Source organism: Cavia porcellus, unplaced genomic scaffold (assembly GCF_034190915.1).
Source record: "Cavia porcellus strain 051 isolate PalLab524CR breed Dunkin Hartley unplaced genomic scaffold, mCavPor4.1 scaffold_14, whole genome shotgun sequence".
NCBI classification, from domain to species: Eukaryota; Metazoa; Chordata; class Mammalia; order Rodentia; family Caviidae; genus Cavia; species Cavia porcellus.
Window position 1 is genome coordinate 40,878,348 of NW_026947497.1, and position 21,211 is coordinate 40,899,558.

Here is a 21,211-nt window from a genome sequence, read left to right on the forward strand (position 1 = left end):
CCCCAAAGACCCTCTGGCTTTCACACCTGGCTGTCCATTGCCTATTACTGCCCTCAGCTGTTCACTGTGACTCTAGAACAAGAATGGAATAACAGTCATCCAAATATTCTTCCTAGGTCTGTAAAGCCAGCCAGGCAGACAATGCTTCTCCCCGCATGTGATCTCCCCAATTCACCGTTAATGAAGCTCTAACAAATGGAACTTGTGCCACCTGTGACAGCTTCTAGACAGCTGAGCTTCATGTCCACCACAGTCTCGGCCACCTACTCCCACAATAGGCAATAGTTTATATAAAAGTAAGGAAATGAAAAACACATTTTAAAAAATGAGAATAAGAAATACAGTATCAAAAGGATTTAGTGAAATAGTACTAGATTTATTCAAAAAGAAAACTAATACTATTTCTATTACTGTGTCTCTAAAAAACAGCTGGCTGATCACATCTGAAAATAAGCATTAAAAACAGGTACTGTTAAGGACATTCATCGTGAAGAAGTGGGTCAACTGTTAAAAACATGAATGACTACTTAACAGCGATATTTAATGAAATTTAGGATACAACATACAACTTTCATTCTGTGGAGACATAAAAAAACACTAATCCATGTTATCCATTACATTTTACAAAATCAAACAATGAATCTATAAGCAATGTTTTTTAATAAAATCAGTAATTTCAAATAAATATATTACCATTCTATCCTTTTGTTATATATATATATATATGTATATGTATGTATGTGTCTAATTGCCAAAATCCTACTAAATTACTGAAATCAATTATACTTCAATCCACGATATATTTTTCTGGACCAATGAAGTAAGTCTTATACTTGAGACGCATTTTCTTACACTGACAGCCTTTAAAATGCTATCCCCTACTACTTGGCCCAGTGTGACTCGTCTTTAGACAAGGTCCAGCTGAGGGTACTTCTCAATACCCACACATGATTCATCACAACAGATTTCCTGTTACCTCTCACAAAGAGCCACCACTGGCTGGGCAGGCAGCTCACCTAGTTCTCTTGTTCCTCAAAGTGAGCATAGCCACTGGCATAGGTCCTTCCTAAATTCAAATTAGTAAATAAATCTGACGACTCAGCATCTGAATCCTTTCCCCCTTCATCTTCTTCCTCTTCATCATCCTCTGCTTCATACTCCTCCTCCTCTTCCTCACGGCCGCCAGCATCTCCATACTTGTCAGAGGAAAGATTCTTCCAATAAGCATCATACCCAGAAGCACCATCTCCCTCTTCAGTTCCAGCCTGCCTGCCAAATTTCAGGGAACGCGCTACGAAAGACAGGTGCACGGCATTTAGTTAATTCCACTTTTATATATATCCTCATTTTCTTTTATAATAAATAGAAGCACATGAACTTCACTGGCTACTCTCCAATGAAAAGGTAGACTATTATTTTCCTAAGTTTTGTGTGTAATGAATCTATACGCACAAGTAACAAACTGTGATTTTATCAAACATAGAAAAACCTTAAAAATTACTTTCATTTCTTCTGCCTTAATAGTGAAGCAAAGTTTGGTGCAGAAAAATCAACAAAATCACTTCTCACCTAACTGGGCAACTTTATCTTTGATTAAACAATATTGTCAAAGTTGCTTAGAATTACACTTTTCTTCTGACATGTTTAAGTAAAATGTCAAACTTCTCTTTAACAAAATGTTAGCTGCGTTACTATAATCACAGTCAGAGCAGTCTTAGTCCTTCATAAAAACAATCCTATAATAACCATAAAAGTTTTCTATAGTGTTTACATATAACAAGTACTGTGCTCCAACCCTATACATCTTAAGAGAAACTTCAGCATGAATCTGACTTCCACGTGCTGAAAATTACTACCACGTGAATATTAGGGATTTATTCAATCACTTAATAACAAAGCTTAACAAACAAGAAAAGCCCCTTTTATAATCTCAAATGTCAGTGTTGTCATTAACTGAAGTAAGTACTAAATATCAAAATAAATGTTGGTTTAAACCGAACGTTTAAACCGAAAAATTATACCTGTACTATTTTCCAACGCTTAAAAGGAGACACTGAGCTTTTCAACTATGGAAGAAAGGGGAATTTACAAAATAGAGAATAAAGGCAAATTTTATCTAAACATGAAAGCAAATTATTCCTCTGACATCTTAAAAGCCTTACTTGACATGCTAAGATCCTTTGTCTCCTGAGTTTCATGTCCACATTTAGGACAAGGAGGTTGTTTTCCTTTTTCCTGTTTAAACACCTTGCTTCTTGTATGTTCATCACAAAAACAAGCCTACACAGAAGAAGTAAACGTAACTAATTAATGTTCAGTATTTCAAGAGAGTTTAATGATACAGTTTTGTTGTGGCCTAGTGATTAAGAATTTCATGGGACTAGTCACACCGCTGATTTCTATTTCTTAAGGGAAATGGTTTCCATCATGACAGACCCAAGGCACAGACTGACTACACATAGAATATGACACAGATGCACTCATCCACTGTTAACATTTGAGAATTCACAGGATCTCTGATGAAACAATAGTTAACAGCCTCATTGAGTGTATGGGACAATGGAGAAACAGCCCCAAGACACTAAGGATTGACAGAGAAGTACAGATGAGGAGGCTAAACAAGACAGGATTTAAGAAAGGCTTTCTGGGAAACACTAAGTCTTGGCTAAGATCTAAAGGTGAATGTGGGAAGAAGGGTAAACTAAAATGAATGTTTTTCAGCCAAAAGAAAGCATACAGACACAGGTAATGCCTAAAGTTTGAGAGAAACATGAACAAATGCAACAAACTGAAAGACGGTAAAATTGGGAGCAGAGCTGGGAGAAAAACAGACAAGACACAGAGAAACATTCCTGAAAGGAAGTGAACTGAATATATCAGTTAATGATAATATGAGTAATAGAAATGGTGGAGACAGCCTGAAGAAACAGAATATGAAAGTTTTCACTCTATTCAATCTCTTCTGAAAAGGTACACTTTACAATGAATTAAAATATACTCCCACCTCTTTGGTCAGAATGTTCTCCATAAAAGTAATGTCTAAAAACGCTGATCTGGAACTTGAGACATGTGAACTAGTAGCAACTATACTACGAGCAAACTGGGTAACTGAGGAAAGTCACTTAAGCTTTCCCAGTATCAATTCCAAAATCTCACTAGTTAAAACTATGTAATTTTAGGCCCCTATTAATTAGAGCTATAAACAAGACTACTACACATGGAAGAAAAATAGGGATTCAAAATTAAATCTTAAAAATCAAGACAGAAAAATACACAAACATACCTTACAACGGAGACATGAATGCTGACCAAGCCGATTGCAAGAAACACCTATGTGAAAGGGATTTATCTTACAATTCTGTCAATTATTCAGTTTTCATTTTCTACATTTGCTTTTTATTGAATCAAACATTCTCAATGAAATTAGAGCCTTACATTCACAGTTGCCTATCTTTGGAGTCAAAAGCTATGAAAACACAGAGATTCTAGGCCTCAAATAATTCAATTTTTATATTATACATTCTGTGAAAGCCTTCAAGAAAACCTCAAATGTGCTATAAACTTTCTGTGCTATTTTAATCCTTGAGAACTTTCCACATAAATATTGCAAGAATCATATGTAGGGGCTGGGGATACAGCTCAGAGACACAAGTGCCTGCCTGGCAAGTACAAAGTCAAGAGTTTGATCCCCAGTATCCACCCACCAAAAAAGAATTACATGTAAATTCATACAGTATGTGTTGTGTGCGTGTCTTAGATCAATGATTTATTTTAAATTTATGGATGAGTGCAGACATTTCATAGCAGCAAAAGAACTAAATAGGGGAGCTAATCTAGGAATTTCAGTCTTTTTTTCTATCGCGGCAGCTACTATTTAATGAAGGCTAAGTGCCAGGTACCCTGCACCAATGCTTTATGTAGATTCTCTTTTCAATTAACCTTTGAGAAAGAAATCATCCATTAAGATGATATCATTTTTAACTCAATCAATAACACTGATTCTCAACCTGAAAACATCTAAGAACTGTACATGAAAATGCAGATGTTGGATACCCACCAGACTTAAAAGCCTAGAGACAGACTCTCCAAGGATAAGGCTGGAACCAGTGTTTCTTAAAAGCTCCACAAGGTATTGCTGGTGTGCTCACTTACATAAGAATCACTGGAACCAACTATCAAGAACAAACTAGGGGTAATATTATTTACATGAGGGCATCTGGAAATGGAAGGAGGACATGGGGTAGGGCTTGGGTATATAATAACTTGAAGGGAAACTGAGAACCAGGAATGCTACAAGTCCTTAAACCTTGGGCAAGTCACAAAACAAACGACTGATATAACCAATATGCCACTGGCATCCCTGTTGAAAATTTCAGGACTAGGTGTTTTCATAAACCAAAAAATAGATACACGTAAAATTATGGCTCATAGAAGATGGCATAAAAGACCTAATTTTATTAAACATTTATAATATACAAAATCTTAGGTATAAGGAAAGCTAATCATTTTTTAAAAACTTACACTTAAATGTTTCTGCCTCCAAAACTTGACAACTGGCTTGATGCTCAAACTGATCATCTTCACAGAGAAAGTTATGGCAAAAAGAACAACTGAATATTCTGCCTCCTAATGGATTGAAACAAACCCACAAATATAATTATGATAAACTTAAATTTAGAAAAACCGTATTTAAAGCTGCTCAAAAGAGAAGGCAAGTGGTCTCTGTGGTGCACAGCATTTTGCTTTCTGGTAAAAGCTAAAATGAAAACAGCTGAAGTACTTGAAATCAAACCATAAAATGATGGGTTCCCAGAATCCACTGGTACTTATGCAGTGCTCCAAGAGTTCACCCACTCTACCAAAACTTTCCTGCTTAGGTCAAAGCTAGCATTCACAATCACTGCTGCTACAAATCCCATTTCCAACTAAATTGATCACCAAAACAGTACCAGTAGTTACAATGGCTAGTACCCATAATATAATCTTAAAAATAGCATTCCAGGCCAAGGATATAGCTCAGCAGTGTAAGCCTGCTGGCAAGAGCAAGGCCAGGAGTTCAATCCCCATACCAAAAAAAATAATAATAGCATTCTGTATGCTTAAAAGTCAGCCTTCACTTACAGCAAAGCTCACTGCTTGCTGTTAGTGACTTACCATGGTCCCATACACCTCGTTCACACTCAACACACTCAGCATCAGTAAGAGGGCAGGTGCAGGCGTGCGTGCTGAGACACTTTCGGCCATGGCAAACCCACGCTTCACAGAAGTCACATATTGCACCCTGCAACAAGGAACAAGAACATCTGATCACTGTCACTTGATCAGCTGCAATCACTGTTTAACCAATGGGCAACTATCAAAATCTTACACATTTAGTAATTTATCAAACTTCAATTGAGGATTTTATTGTTTAAGTCAAAATAAAGAGGGTTCTCTAAAAAAAACTTCTTAACCAATAACAAGGCACAACATGTAACATTTAGCTATAAACCAAATGAAAAAACAAGCAAAGGAGAAGCTATACCCTTAACTCAGAGTTGCAAGTGTTGCCTTCAAAAGATTTCCAATTCAAAGATTAAGCTTTCTTGTCTTTACCTAAATTGAGTTTTTAAATACCATCTAAATACTACTATTGAACTTTTTAATACTATTTCTGATTTAAGAAAAATCCTTACTTCATTTATAAAATAATCAAATAGCTTTTGTCAAATAACTAGGAAAACTCTGAATTTATGCCATCTTTTTTTAATGATACCTTACAGTTTAAATCATTACAACATTTCTTGTGGGAGAAAAAAAAGTAAAACATATAGAACTAAACTACAGGATAAGACTCTCCAATTCCATGTAAATGTAGTAAGAATATGTCTTTCAATAACACACTGACACCTACAGAGTATTAATACTAGAAAGAATCTTCAACAAATACAGCTACACCATCTTTCCTTTATAAATGAGGACAGTAAGCCCCAAAACTAAATCTAAGTCCCCAACTTGAGTTACAACTTAGCTGAAATTTAAACCTTGGCCCTTTGAACCTCAGTTCAATAGTATAATACTCAAGGCTCCATAAGTAAAAAGAATTAGGAAGAATGATTTTCGCTTTGTAAAAACAGATAATGAGTATAGCTAGCAAATCCTTTATTCTCTTAAATGAGCCAGATTCTAGCAAAAAAGAGCAAGCACTCTTAAATTATACAGTGTAGGAGAGTTTCAACGCACAGTGTACAGCACAGGGCTTTAGAAAAATATGCAGGGATAACACACATCTCCACCTGAAGGGACAAGGGAAGAGAGGGAGTAATTACCAGAACTTAAAGTGCTGAGAACAACCTGACCATATGAAAAAAGGTCCACCTCAACACAGAGAACTGTATATTCTTAGAAAGTTACCATTAGTAAGGTATTTCACTTGACACAATATTGTAACTTTCTTCATAGACTACAATTTGGATGTGAAGCATAAAATTACCTAACAAAACGTAATAAAACTGGTAATTCATATTTAATAGAAAATATGCTTTAGTGAATAAATCTATCTAATGTCTTTATAAAACTAAATTTCCTTAGAAAATCCTATATAAAATGAAGATTACAGTAAAGAATACATACTTTTAAAAAAATGTAATGTTTAAAAGGAAACAAATCTAATAACTCTACATTCTTTGGGAGCTCAGTTGTTAATTTAACCAAAGGCTTATGTTAAGAAAAGCTTGTATAAAGTAAATGACATTTTTACATTTTTGTGAAGTCAGATTAAGGTGCACAACAAAGGTACCATTGAGAAATGAATTAACTAGACAAGAGACAAAGCACAGCTAAAAAAAGGGAAAAAAAAAGGTCAGAAAGACCTTTTATTATGCTTTGAAGTCTACAAGCCAAAGATATAACTGACAAGAAGCTTACCACCATTGCAAGGCCAGTACTGTATACACCAGCATGCTTTATAACACAGTCTGAAGACTTCATCATACACTTCGTCTTTCCTAGTAAAGAAACAAAAACGCAGTCTTAGTCCTGCAAAATGGTACAAATAGGTATTCGTAAATTTCTCTTGATCTAACCTAACCTCCTAAGGAAATACTTTTTTAAAAAGTAACATCAGTATCCTTTACTGTACATAATTAAAAAGAAACAATGAAAGTAACTGAAAATTCATTATCTGAGGCAGGCCCTTTGAGATTAAAACTGTATTAATAAACCTGTTAAAATATATAATACATTTATATATTTTATATAATTCATGCTTGTACTAAAATTAAAAATTACATTCTAAGTCAATAATTTTAATAGTTTAAAATTGCACCAATTTTCAAATCAAAATATTTTTAAAAGCCATGCTTTAAAATGAAATTTACATTTTATAATTTATAATAACAAGAGTATAGCGTCAAGTTGTCATTTACTTCTTGCTACAAAATACTACAAACACAACCAAAAATGGTTATATAACTCACCCGTTTAAGTTTATTCATTTGTAAAACTACAAACATGGTCCCCAGGTAAACATTTTTTCTAACAAAAAAATTTTTTTTTGTCTTTTTCTTTTTTATCAGTACCAGGGATCAAACTCACAACCTCACACCTGCAAAGCAGGCGCTTATGCTGCTGAGCTAAACCCCCTAGCCCCCTTTTTTCTAACAATTCTAACAGAATTTTGAAATAGTGCCCAACTGAGCACCAAAAAATATAGCATTTCAAATAAAAATTCCAATATCCTCATAAAAGCTGATCTAATAGCAAATTACCAACCTAAAACATTGCCAGAAAAATTTGTGTACCAGATATGATGTGAAGATTAATAATGACACATTAATCACCATCTGAGACTCTACAAAGTGGAACAGTAGAGAAAAAGAAGATGCTTAATTTTCCAGGATCTTGATTTCCTGAGGAATAGTTAGACAACAGGAAATGGGAAGAGAAACTGGAAATGCAACAGTAATTACCCCAATTGTCTAACAATAGGAACAGTAAACAGAAAATGCACCCAATTATACCACTAAAAAATCCAAGCCGAGAAACATTAAAATATGCTAAGACTTGACCTCTAAATTTTCTATAAAATCTAATTTCTCATTTTACATTTATCTGCCCTGTGCAAAATAAAGATGTAAAAGCAGACAGATGCATGTTTCATGGAGGTCAGTTTTCTCTTTTACATTAATTGCAGAATACAAAAGATGTATCATTGAAAGCTAGAAGTACACTAAAAATATTCAGAGATGCAGTACTAAACTGGTTTTCCTCTGCAGCATGATTACACTTAACACATTTAGAAATGTGGAAATCCCAAACTGTTCCACTAGAAACTAACACCCCAAAATAAAGGGGACATTTGTTCATGTTAAAAATCTGAGGAAATGCTGAGTGTGGTGCATGTAATGTAATCCCAGTACTCAGGAGGCCTAAGTAGGACTGTTGTGAGCTCAAGACCTGCCTGGGCTACAAAGTGAGCTCAAGGCCAGCCTCAACTGCATAGTGAGACCTTGTCTCAAAAAGACCAAAAAAAAAAAAAAGAGGGATAAATCTGGAGTAAAGTTAATCAAGTTTCCTTACTGAAGATCTCCAGAACTTTTAACACATAAATATGTAATAGAAATCTCCCAGAAGGGAATGAGAGTTGAAACCAGCAGCACTTCTTATATACATATATTTTTCAAAAATTATTGATATCTCAGGTAGCAGGTAGGAGGCTACTTGGGAAATACCATTTATTTCTATTTAAATAATCATTTCAGAGTGAAAGTTCTACCTATACTTGGAAACTGGATGCATGACACAGAACACTACTTAGGTCATTCAGGAATACATTTGAGGAAACTCAAGAATCATATGGTAATACTAAACAGAAAAAGAACTCACCATAAAATCAAAACTGGGTTGGTTATATGGGGAATAAAATGGTTCTCAGTGGCTTAACAGACTACAAAAGGAGGAAGTATCTTCCACATTGCCTAGCTAGCAAAATTGGAACCAAAATTTATTTTACATTCTTACAAAGGGCTTTTATTTGGTTTCTTTTTTGATACCAGGAACCAAACTCAGAACCTCACCCTTGCTACGCAGGTGCTGCAATAGTGAGCTACATCTCCAGCCCATAGAAGAAACAAAAATTTAGAACACTTTAAAAAGTAGTTAAGACTAAGATGGTAAATTAAAGATTCAGAATCACCAAATGTTTAGTTTGAAATTTATTTTTTTTAATATTTAAAACTTGGTAGCAATCTATATTTGTATTTTACATTATTTTCTAGTATTATGTCAAAGAAGCAAAACTAAAATTTGATGTTTTCTGATTACTCAACTAACATCTGATGGTATTGCACTATAGAGAAGGCACATTATTGTAAATAATAACAAATCCATAGGTTCAAAATGATTAACCACCAAATATCTGATGAAAGAAAAGGTACACTTTTATATACTTACCACATTGTGCACAGATTGGTAACTTCTGTACAGCATTACAAAAATAACAAAATGCTCTATTCTTCTGCCGCCTTGTCATGTAAAATAAAAATTTTAAATAAGGTAAATGCCAAATAAAGACCAAAGAGGCTGCTTTATTATATGGAGAGCAAAAAAAACAAAAATTTACCTCTGGCACTTGTCACATTCCTGTAAAAAGTAAAAATGTATCATTAACTTTTCTTCTGAAAATCGTATTGCCCATGTTAAAATTTAAATGGCATTAGACCAAATCCTCCACTTTCACCCACACATAAAGTTTCACCCCCAGCCCCTCTGTATACATTTAAACAACCATAGCCATAACACTCTAGAAAAAGTGGCATCACAAAAGAGGCTGAATATAGTGGGATTTTCCCCCATTTTTTTAAGAAATCAAATGATGCAGAACAAACAAAAAACAGTGCAGAACACAAAACAATAAAAGATCACAGAACACCTACATTTAAGCACAGCTGTAAAAGCTCTCCACAGAGGATCCCTCAGCACTTTTCAAATCTTGGTCTAGGCTCTTTGGAGCAAATCCCCGCTGGTCAGCCTTTCTGCCAAGAACATCTCAAGCTTTCTCTTCTCCATACTTTTCCTTGCTCTAATACTTTTTTTACTCTCTAGCTTATGGAAGTTCTAGTAATAGACTCACCTTCTCTGTCAACTGAACCCCTACACACATTCTTATTTTATCACCTCTTAGTCCTAGTAAGTGTACTGTGCCTTTATGAAATACTTACCAACAGCTAGTACTCATTATACACGTTTACATATATGCTGATCCTTTACTATTCTGTCTAGCACCTCTCTTCTCAGGAAAGGACCCTGACCCCCAGAACAGTCCCCACTGTCACAGCTATGCTATGTGATTCTACCCTCTCCCTTCCATAAGGGTTAGTTGGGATGAACATTGTTTCATAACAGACCTATTACAGTTCTTTCTTTCCAGCTCAACAATGTATAAAGAGATACATGTATGCTACAATTAAGTAGCAAGCAAAGCAAATGAACAATCTGAAAAAGTTAAAATGAGTGAAAGACAAGAAATGGAACAAGTTGGGACATAATTGTCCTAATGACCTATAAGATGTAATCAAACTATTTAATGAGTGATTAAATTTAAAAACTGTATTATAGTCAAGAGAGACACTACAATTAATCTTGCTCAAATTTTTCCTTGCCCTGAACACACTGACCCCAATGTTCCTGCCACATTCTGAAGCAGTTCTCGAAACTCTCTTTTATGAATGTTCTTATGAATTGTGATCAGTAATACTACGAATGCTGCTACTGAGTGCCAACCAATGGAAAGGAAGGCTCAAAAAAAAAAAATTAGTTTTTCATACACCTCATTCAAGAGAACTGCAGTTTATGACTTACAACTCTTCCCAAAGTCAAAATGATCATGAAAGATTGACGTTTTTAATCACTTCAGAACACGGAAGCAGCCCTGACAGCACAACTAAAGACACAAAAAGGGCTTCCAGAACTGGTTCAGCAAGAATGATGGGATAAGTATGTTCAAAGCACAGAGGAGCACCCTACAGGTGATTAATAGCAATGTGTGTATTATATAATGAGTTTATTTTTAAATGCAAGCATTCTCTCCTTTCTAGCTACTCACAATTAATCCACTATCCATTCAATAAACTATTTTTTCCTATAGTTATTTAAGTTGGATTTGTCACTATAAACAAACAACTAAACTGTAATCTTGTAGAAATAGGGACACCAGGTAATTCCTCTATAAATCATCATAGTACCTAAAACAGTACCTGACATGGAGTAGACACACAATAAATGTTTGCTAAATTAAGGAATATAAAGCATTTCACGTACATTTGATGAAGCTAAAGGAGAAAAAAATGAGGAGGAAATTGTGAAATGAGCAAAACTGTGAAAATATGGAGAAAGAATAATGATCATTTGGTTTTTCACAACTTTCAATGCAGCTAGAAATTATCAAGATTAATCCAGTAAGCACAGGTATAAAAAGTAGTAAGACAGGTAGCCAAAAGAGATGTCAACAAGTCGGAAAGTTCGAAAAAACAGAAACAAATGAACGAAGAATTGCTGAGAGAAAATGATGAAAACGCAAAGACAAGCTGAATTAAAGTATGTAACAGCAGACACAGTGGTATACGTCACATAATTCTTACTGTCCATTCTTGTTCAGTATCTGTTTACCACAAACATGAAAGGCAATATGCTAGGTTCTATAAATAATATGTAATCAAACAAAAATCACAGCTACTCAGATTAGAGAAACAAATAATACACTTCCAATACAGATTTCAGATTAAACAATGAAATACATGCAGAAAGTGTACTCACTGAATTTTTTCAAGTGTATTTCAGATAAAATACATAAAGAATCATAACTATCATTTGATATTTTAAAAAAAGCTGTTACCATTGAAGCATTACATGGGTGTTTAGCTAAATCAACAGTGCTTCTTGATGCTCTCAGTTGCTTTTCACGTTCCCTACGGTTCTCGGCCTTCTTCCTGGCACCAGTCTTTTTTTTAGGCATTTTCTGCTCTTTCTAACCAAAAAAGAAAACAGGAAAGATATAACTGCTAGGTTTCAATTCCTATTTTAAAGAACTAAATTTAAAAAATAACAAAATACTCTCTCGCTGAATTTTAAAATTGTCTTGACATTTTCATGATTAAGGAAGCTGTAAGTCTTTATGAAATATTAAGCACACATTACTCCAAACAAAGACCTTTAAAATTAATGCACCAAACAATTCTTTAAAAACGCAAATATAAACAGAAATTATTCTAATATCCAAAGTAGCAGTATTTTCCCACTAAGAAAAAAAGGTTCTCTGATGCACCTTGTTGGGGGAAAAAAAATCCGTAAGTATATATCATCAAGAAATCATTTAAAAATGTATTTTTACGCATTGCTTTTTGGAGGTATGTATTCAGATAACCTAATTCTCCCAAAACAATGAGTAAAACAAGTTTAATCTTTGCCAGGTAATATCTAAATAAAGCATCACAATTGATTCAAATGCCACTGTTAATTACAAACTCAAACCATTCTCCTGGAAAGGCAATGAAAACACTACATCTGTCCTTGACTCTGAAAGCTGCTCTTTCTACTGCAAGCAGCAGATAGTTTTAATAAGGTTCACACGTAATGTACAAGAGTACATATGTTTACCGTATATATAAAAGTAAGGACCTTAACAATGGCTTTTATCACTTCACTGAAACAACTACAACATTTAAAAAAGCAAGCCTTTCCAAAACTGAAGCATTCTGAACTGAACTATCCAATCAAAAACCGAGATAGGCAGGCTGGTACGGAATGAAAACACGCACAGACCGGTCTTAAAAGTTAACCGGTGATTACTTAAGTAGCGTCGAAGGCACTCGAACACCTTTCCACTATGTAAAACCAAAAATCTGGAGGGTGTGCTCCCTGGCCAACAGCCGTGGAAGGATAATCACGGAGTAATCACGGGGTGACACCTTCTGCGTCCCAGGGGTATCTCTGGGACTTCACTAAGAAAAACTGAGCTTCATTTTATATTCCCTCCAAGTTGTTAAGGGCACCTAACAGTAAGTTCCTTTCCCCAGCCTTACAGGGGTTCACGCCCCGCCCCAGCAACGCCCTCTCTTAGAGTCAGCCCCGTTGCTATCACCAAATCAGGGACCGGCTCAGGGTCACCGGGGTTCAGAGGTCAAGCATGGAGTCTGGGACCCCATAGGAGACGGGGGCGCCCCAAGGTGACAAGCAGAGCACCACGCGGCCCCGGGCTGCGGCGCAGGTCACCGTACCTCGCGCGCTCACCAACGCGGGGCGGCCGGGCTCAGTCGGGGTCCAGTAGCTGAGAAGGGGGCCGCGCCCACGGTCAATCCGACGCGGGCACCAGGGACTCCTGAAAATGTACCACCACCACAAACCCCGCGCGGGTTTGCGACACTGGAAGGAGACCCGGATGTCCTGCTACGTCAGCAGCGCCCTTACGGCGCACGTCAACCGGAAACGGCCCGTCCGGCCCCGCCCACTTCTGTTTGCTATGCTCAGCTCCCTCCCGTGCCTGTGGGTTGGGAGGTTCATTGAATAGACCTGTGAGAGGAAGAAGGTGCCAGGGCAAAGGGACTCACAGGGCAGAGAGGGGCCCAAGGCCTGGCAATTTTAATTTTTCAAGAAAAATTGAAAAAATATAAAAGGAAGAGGAAAAAGAATTTGCCCAAACAGTTGGAAATCACTATCCAAATCTTCCATGCTGCCCATCACAAGCTGACCTTCTGTTGCCTACTTGTGCTGTACTCTTGAGACTCCACTCCTTTGTGAATGAATTCTCCCACATTCTCAACCTCTGGTGTGTGCCCTGCCTGCCCACAACTGAAACCTAACTACCCTCTCCTCGCATAGGCGGCTTGCTTTAAATTTCACTAAAGAGAGGTTTTGTGTTTTCACCCAGCCCTTGTCTCTTGGTGAGGACAGTGCCATGGTCCCCATTGTCACGTCCAGGCAATCAGTGCTCCTTTCTGTCTGGTCATGCCAAATTTTATCCTTCATCTTTGCTATTTGATACTCACCCCTTATTCATGGAAAACTCTGACTTCTAACTGTGTCATCATAGTCACATTAACAGGTGAATTGAAGATCTGTTCTCCTAAATCCTTGGTTTCTTCATCTCTAGCAGCCATTACCTTTACTACACTCTAGGAATCCACTTTCCTGACTCCAGCTCAGATCATGTCACCAGATGGAACTGTTCCATCACTGAAATCCAAAGTTCAAATGTCTAACTATCCGACTTCCTATTTTGCCAACTTCTTCCTATAATTTTCCCTTCTAATGGAGACTTTAAATCTCTCGACCACTCTTTCTATTGATCATCTTTCTGCTTTCTTCCTGTCTTTTTAATTGCTTTAAAATACATAGTTCATTACTTCATTTCACAATCTGCCATGTGTTCTGTCTAATCAAACCAACTGGAATATACCAAATCCCTGGAATTTCTTTTTTGCCTATTCTGAATTTCTAGGGGGAGGGACAAAAGAAGAGAAAGATGGGAGGGTGAGTGGGGCAGGTAGGGTGGAGTGGGGAAGGGAGGGGAAGAAATAGACATACACAATCATGATTCTGCTTTATATTTGTAATCACCATATCAACAACCTCTCAGAATTGCCCATCAATCCGCCTATGTTTTGTAAATAGAATCTATCATTCGGGTTTGTCACGTAGCTTTACCAAATCTTCCATTTCTTAACCTTCCACCACTACTTCTATCAATTGTAACATATATTACCACCTGTATTTTATAGAGAAAAATAGAGAACAACTAACATATAACAATTTTTTTGCTCTAGGCTTGCTAACTACTTTACATCCGTAGCATTAACTCCCAATTTTACAGAAGAGGAAACCCAGGCAGAGACACAATTGTACTTGCCCCAAGATTACACAGTTAGCTTGTATTATCATTTAGTGCAGCAGTTTCCAAACATTTTGGCCTGAAGGACCCTTAAAAACTTTTGAGGAGCCTCAATAAGTTTTCATTTATGTGGGCTATATCTATTATTATTTACCATGTAAGAAATTCAAATCGATAAAATTTTTAAGTATTTCTTATTTAATATAATTCTGGTAAACCTATTACATGTTAATAGAGTAGCATTTATATGAAACAAAGCAGCCTTTCCTCAGACAAAAACATAGAAGCATGAAACTATTTTATAGCTTCCCATATCTCTTTAATGTAATGCTTAGTAGAAGGGAGGTGATCTTATATCTGTCACCCCACATAAGAATATTTTGACATTCTCTTTTTCCCAAAGTGCAGTTTTCCAGAGAAAGTATGACAGAACCTCTGGCAAAGGACTGGGGGAATCGTTAGCATGTGCAGTTTTTATGGTATCCTAGTGCTTTCCTCCTTGGGACCTGGCCTTTGCTATGTTGATAGTTTTGAAGATTCAAAAGCTGGCTCAGACCTAGAAATTAGACAGAGATTTGTGCCCGCTATTGAAGCACTGTCCTCAGCATCTTGCCCTTACCTTCCTTTAATTTCTCTTGATTGTACTACTGGAGCAGTATCTTTATTTGCTGCCTGTTGAGTTTTGTCCTAGGAACACCACGTTCTAGTACCTCTTTACCTTCTCAGGGCCAGTCCCCCCTCCCCCACTTGTTGCCATACAGCTCTTGTTGCTCATTTTGGTACCTGCACCAGCGTATGTTGTAACTTGATCCTGTCTGTAGACTAATGACCAAGACATAGGGAGCACATTTTGACAGTAGCACAGTTTATATTACAAAGAGAAGGTTTCTGATGGTTTTCCGGCAAAAGGGAGCACTAGCCATTAATCAGGAGTTCTGGGTCCCATTCAGGCATAGGGGGTTTAAGAGAATCTAGAAACTGAAGACTCCGAGACATCCCCACTCAGGCAGCTCAATCAGTGTCTTTATTTCCAGTGTAGCACTATGACTTTGACATAGCCAACCTGCTAGGGTTTGTGGCTCATCTACTTTGGAGCTCTGCCACACTTACGATTAAAGTGCCAGGCCTGTTGCTCAGCTGTTTCTGCCATTGCATGCAGGATAAAAGCCTCTTTATTTGCTACCAAAAAGACCTTCTCAATTATCCTCTTAGATTTTAATAGCCAACTAGCCACTCAGCATTTTACTATTTCCAAAAATCAATTTTACTTAGCAACAGTCAATGTGCCTGTCCTTAAGGTTACTATTGCCCTCATATTTCTCAAATGCTTGATACATGGCACCCACTAAAATATTACTTTCCATTAGAAAATCAGCATAGTTCATTACTCATCAAAGTTTTAACTACTGCAGTTACCTTCTGCCAAGGTCTCTCTGTCTTACAACTATCACTATTGAAGAGGTCCTTCCTGGCAGTCAAGTGGCTATGATTTGAGTCATATATCCCATCTCAGTGTCTACTTTCTTAGGCCAGATATGGAAATGACTGCCTTAGATTGACTTCACCAACCAGTGCCCTGAGTCAGAGATGAAGTTAGGAAGTATATTACACAATGCTTTGGGGAGCACCAGCTATGGAGGGGATGGTACCAGGACTGGACAGAGAGAAGGGATTGTCTGTAGTATATTCTACATGGAGACCTTGGCATTGAATCTAAGATGTCTTTTCAGAGTCATTTTGTGTTGAAGCAGATAGACTGAGACTTTATGCACCTTCAGCATTCACTCATTGTATGCAGGCTGCCGAAAGGATGCTTGTGACCTGGACCAACTCTACTTGTGAAGAGGGCCATCGGTCAAATGGTGACACCTTGTTGCACTCCCAGCAACTGAGGAAGTAACTCCATCCTCTACAGAAAATGATGTCAAAAGAAATATTCAAACAAGCAGAAAGAATCCTGTCATTCACTGATACTCACTGAAAGAATTCCAAAAAGTGTGCTTCAGGAAGATGAAAATTCAGGCAGAAGGAAGGAAAGAATAGGGAAACTGGTAGGCCATAATAAATTCATTTAATAAATTTAAGAATTTCTTTAATGAAACTAGCTTTGAAGAAGAGGCAGAATTTCTAAGGGTCTATACCTGTATTGCCCTTTGTAGTTTACTAAGCTTCTCAAATTCATTTAAAATTCATTTAATCTAAAATAAATTCATTTTAGATTTAATAGGATAAATCTAAAACAGTTTATATATAACATTATACAATATATATCATATATGCATGATAAGTAATTTATGGAAACTATACAGAACTAAAATATTCTATAAATCCAGTGTAGTTCAGATCAGAACCTGACAGATTCTTTATTTGACAGAGATTTTTTTTAAATTAAAATCAATTTTTTAAATTTGATTGATCCTAAAATTCATAGGGACAAGAATCACTAACCAACAGATCATCTTAAACACAAGCAGAAGGTACCCTTATTTATTTTAAAGCTCTACCATAGTATATATCAGCTGCCAAAAATAAACAAAAGTAACTGGATAAAAAGCTTAGATACAGATTCAAAAACATTTGAGTAAATAGTAAGGGACGTATTTGTATCAGTGAGAAGAGATGTATTATTTAATAAGCGAGTCAAATTCTTTTGGTTGTTCATATAGAAAAAAAATCAGGTACCTATTTAAAAGCAGGAGTAAAATAAATTTCAGATGAACTCAGAATCAATATCTAAAGCAGTAATATAAAACTAGTATAAAAATAATTTTGTCTTGAGATAATTTCTAAAGACACAAAAAGGAAAAATACTAAAGAAAATAACAAGTTTAACTAAAAAGTTAAAACTTCATTGTAACAGAAGGCATCCTAAATGTAAAAAGGGCAAATTAAAAATGAAGAAGAGGGGCTGGGGATTTAGCTCAGTGGCCCAAGCACCTGCCTTGCAAGCAGGCAGTTGTGAGTTTGATCCCTGGTACCGATAAAAAAAAAAGAAAAAGACAAAAAAAAATTTTTTAAATGAAGAAGAGTTTTTATTTCTACATAAATGATAACAAATTTATAGGCAGAATAAATGAAAAACTACTATTCAGTTAAAGAAAATGAAAATAACCCAAAAGAATTAAACAAAAGATATGAATGGAAAATTTCATGGAACTGGAAATCTAAAAACCCAAATCAATACCAAAGTGAGGTATCATTTCATGTCCATCAGAGTAGCCAACATTTTAAAGATTTAATATGTTAAGTAAAGATAGAGAAGCAATTTTTAATCAATTCTGAATATAAAATGTTAAACTGTTCTAGAAAGCGGGTTGACAATGTTGAACGCAGGTAAATATGTGCAAAACCAAAGATTCTGAAATTCCTTTTCTAGGTCTCTACCAAATGAAATTGTTCACACTTGATATCATAGCACAGTTTAATAACCACAAAGTTTAAAGGCAGTCTTCCAATAGAGAAAAAGAGAAAATTACATGCTATTTGTACAGCAATTAAAATTCATGAACTTACTACCTAAGTGCCAAATAAAGTAATTTCAAAATACCATATTTGAGGAAAGAAAAATAAAGTGGAAATACTGTATAAGTAACATTTCAAAGCAAAAAATCCAGTTGTATACACTGTTTATGGACATATACTGCATAAATAAAAGTATCAAACATGCCTGCTCTTGGTTCTGTAGAGAGGAAGGAAGACATGGATGCCATAGGGCATTAAATACACTTTTATTTGACAGAAAAATGCTAATTGAAAAACATACACAATATTTCCACATCCACCAGAATGACTAAAATTAAACCGACTAACAGTACCAACTGTTGTTAAGATGTAGAGAATCTTGTTTGGAGAAATTTATCCAGCTTGGGGGTATAAATCAGGACTCTCTCAACAAAACTATTTAAGATTATGTTTTCAAAGATACATTCAAAAGAGGTATGTATGCACTTATATATTTTACAAGAGAAATATAAATATGGATATATAGATAGCTTTAAAATTTTGCCTGAATTTACTAAAATACGTTAAAAGAATTATAGCAACACCAGTTACAATAGCCCCTAGAGTTTTGGCAATCCAATTTCCCCTTAAAAGCAGAATAGATAAACAAGTCATGATATATAACAAAATATTGTACACCAACAAGGACAGAAGAACTACAACCTTGTGTAACAGCATGGACATGCACTTAAAAAGCTAAGAAGTAGATCTCATTTTAAATGCTCTTTCCACAGTGCTATAAAATAAAAAAAATTTAATTCATTTTCCAGCTCATAAAATTACTTTACAAATCCAGACATCTATACCATCTACCTTATGCATCCCACTCTCCTTAGGATCCCCTAGGAAACACTTGTGGTTTACAAAACAATTGCATGACAGTTGTTCCTTTAAAGCATCCCATGTTTAGTTAGACTGATAAATAATTCTTTTCCAAATTTATGTGCATATGGAAAAGCTTTAATCCTGTTTATGACTGGCTAGCAATTTATTTCTCCATTTTCATTGGTCATATCCCTGGACTCCAAGTAAGGCTTTAAGAATTTCTTTAAACTAAAGAAACTAGCTTTGAAGAAGAGGCAGAATTTCTAAGGGTCTATACCTGTATTGCCCTTTGTAGTTTACTAAGCTTTTCACATTTATTATCATATGTAAAATATAAACTATTGTACTGCAGATATTATATTCACTTCACAAAATCTAATTCACCATTTCTTGCCAACAAGAATGGAGGCCTCTTCCCTGGCATCTTAACTCAGTGAATACAAGACTCAGTTCCATCTGTTTAAGCCATAAATCCTGGAGTCAGTTCAGTCACTCTCACCCCTCTAAAACACCTCTCTAATCACTAAGACTTTATAATATGACCTCTAAATTGTCAATCAAGCATACATCCGGATCTCTATTTCTGGCAAGATGGCTGGTGAAACTGTTTAAGAACACAACACACAAAATTCTGGATAAAATACAAGAAAGTAAACAAGTTTAAAAATTCTTCCATGTTTATTGAGAGTGCTAATTGTGATAATATGTGTAGGGTACTTGGTTGAGTGCCTGGCATGTGGGAGACATTAAGAGCTACATTCCTTCCTTTGCTACCTCACTCTCAGAGATTCACAGTCCTCTGGTTTAGCTCCCTACTTGTATCTCAGTCCCATATGTCTGGTTATCCATTCGTCATCAGTGGGCCTTTGGATTATTTAGGGAAACATGGTCTGTGTAGTACCTGTGACTCTGGAAGCACTGAAGTGGGAAATTTAAATCATATGGGGAGCTGAAGTCATGCTGTGACTCAGAATGAAGAAAATGTCCATTCTATTTTAGTTTCCTCTCCTACTAATTTTTTCCTTTCATTTTAGGAATGTTCATTATCACAACTGAGTATGGAACTTGAGAGGAGATGAGTTTTCAAGATTTTAAAGTTTTAAAAAATTTTAATATTAAATCTGCCTCCCCGTTCCCAGCTGTGCTTGGAGGACTGTGGAGTTCTAAGCAAGCAGGCCAGTGCCACCAGTTCCAGAAGACTGGTGTCCTGGGGTAAGTGCCCCATGCACTTTCCCCAGAGCCCAGCTAGTCTGGGACCCTCTCTCGACCACAGCCAGGGAACCTTATGGCTTCTGGGTGCACTGGAGCACCACAGCAGATCCTGGGAGCACGCATCAGCCTCCCCTCTCCCAGCTGTGTTTGGTGGACTGTGGAGTGCTAAGCAAGCAAGTGGGTGCCATCACTTCCAGAGGCTGGGCTTGAGCCAGCCTGCTCCATGCCCAGTGACCCTATATCAATCCAGGGAACTGGGTGCCAGAGTCCCAGGAGCTGAGGGCATAGAAGAGGATTTCCAACAGACCCTGAGAAAGCCTTAGAATAACACTCAAAACACAGAAATATAGGAAAATGACAAAACTAAAGACCAAATTACAATCTCAAAACTCCAGCCCATCCAAAGAAACCTTAGGAGCAATGTATATAGAAGAAAATATATGCCATACACCTCAAATATCGGACATAAAGCAACTGAAATAAACAAGCAACTCCAGAAGCTTTAAAGGAATTCAAACTAGAAATAACCTCCTAGGTAAAAGAAGAAATGATAAAAGAAATGAAGGAGATGCCGAATATATCTAAAGAAAACACAGTTAAAAAATTGGAGGAACTAAATTAAAAGATACATTCCCTAGATGAGCAATATAAGAAACAAACAGAATAAAGCAGATTCAAGGAGATATACAGGAAATCAAAAATTCCACTGAAGGCTGTAAAAACTGCCTCAATGAAAGTAAAGATAGAATTTCAGACCTCGAAGACAAGATTGCAGCTAGTGAACAGGAAAGGAAAGATCTTTTAAAAATA

At 36.3% G+C, this 21,211-nt stretch overlaps 1 protein-coding gene across 1 annotated transcript; it reads right to left on the reverse strand.

Moving 5' to 3' along the window:
• Nucleotides 1-355: 355 nt before the first annotated feature.
• On the reverse strand, nt 356-13,441 carry Znf330 (zinc finger protein 330). The gene is made up of 10 exons (XM_003476855.5): nt 13,254-13,441; nt 11,873-12,004; nt 9,602-9,621; nt 9,433-9,503; nt 6,907-6,986; nt 5,155-5,281; nt 4,522-4,626; nt 3,284-3,330; nt 2,163-2,280; nt 356-1,291 (listed from the first exon to the last, which is right to left on the reverse strand). Exons 2-10 carry the CDS (start codon nt 11,990-11,992, stop codon nt 1,017-1,019), a joined length of 963 nt encoding a protein of 320 aa, XP_003476903.1. The 5' UTR covers nt 11,993-12,004; nt 13,254-13,441; the 3' UTR covers nt 356-1,016.
• Between the last annotated feature and the right edge of the window lie 7,770 nt (nt 13,442-21,211).

What these genes read in the sequence shown, in the direction of transcription:
- Znf330 (XM_003476855.5), bottom strand. Translation starts at nt 11,992, where the DNA reads ATGCCTAAAAAAAAGACTGGTGCCAGGAAGAAGGCCGAGAACCGTAGG. An exon ending in GAATGTGACAAGTGCCAGAG is followed by an intron (nt 9,504 to 9,601) that starts GTAAATTTTTGT and finishes TTACATGACAAG; the next exon opens with GCGGCAGAAGAATAGAGCAT. An exon ending in GGAGGCAGAAACATTTAAGT is followed by an intron (nt 3,331 to 4,521) that starts GTAAGTTTTTAA and finishes CCTTTCACATAG; the next exon opens with GTGTTTCTTGCAATCGGCTT.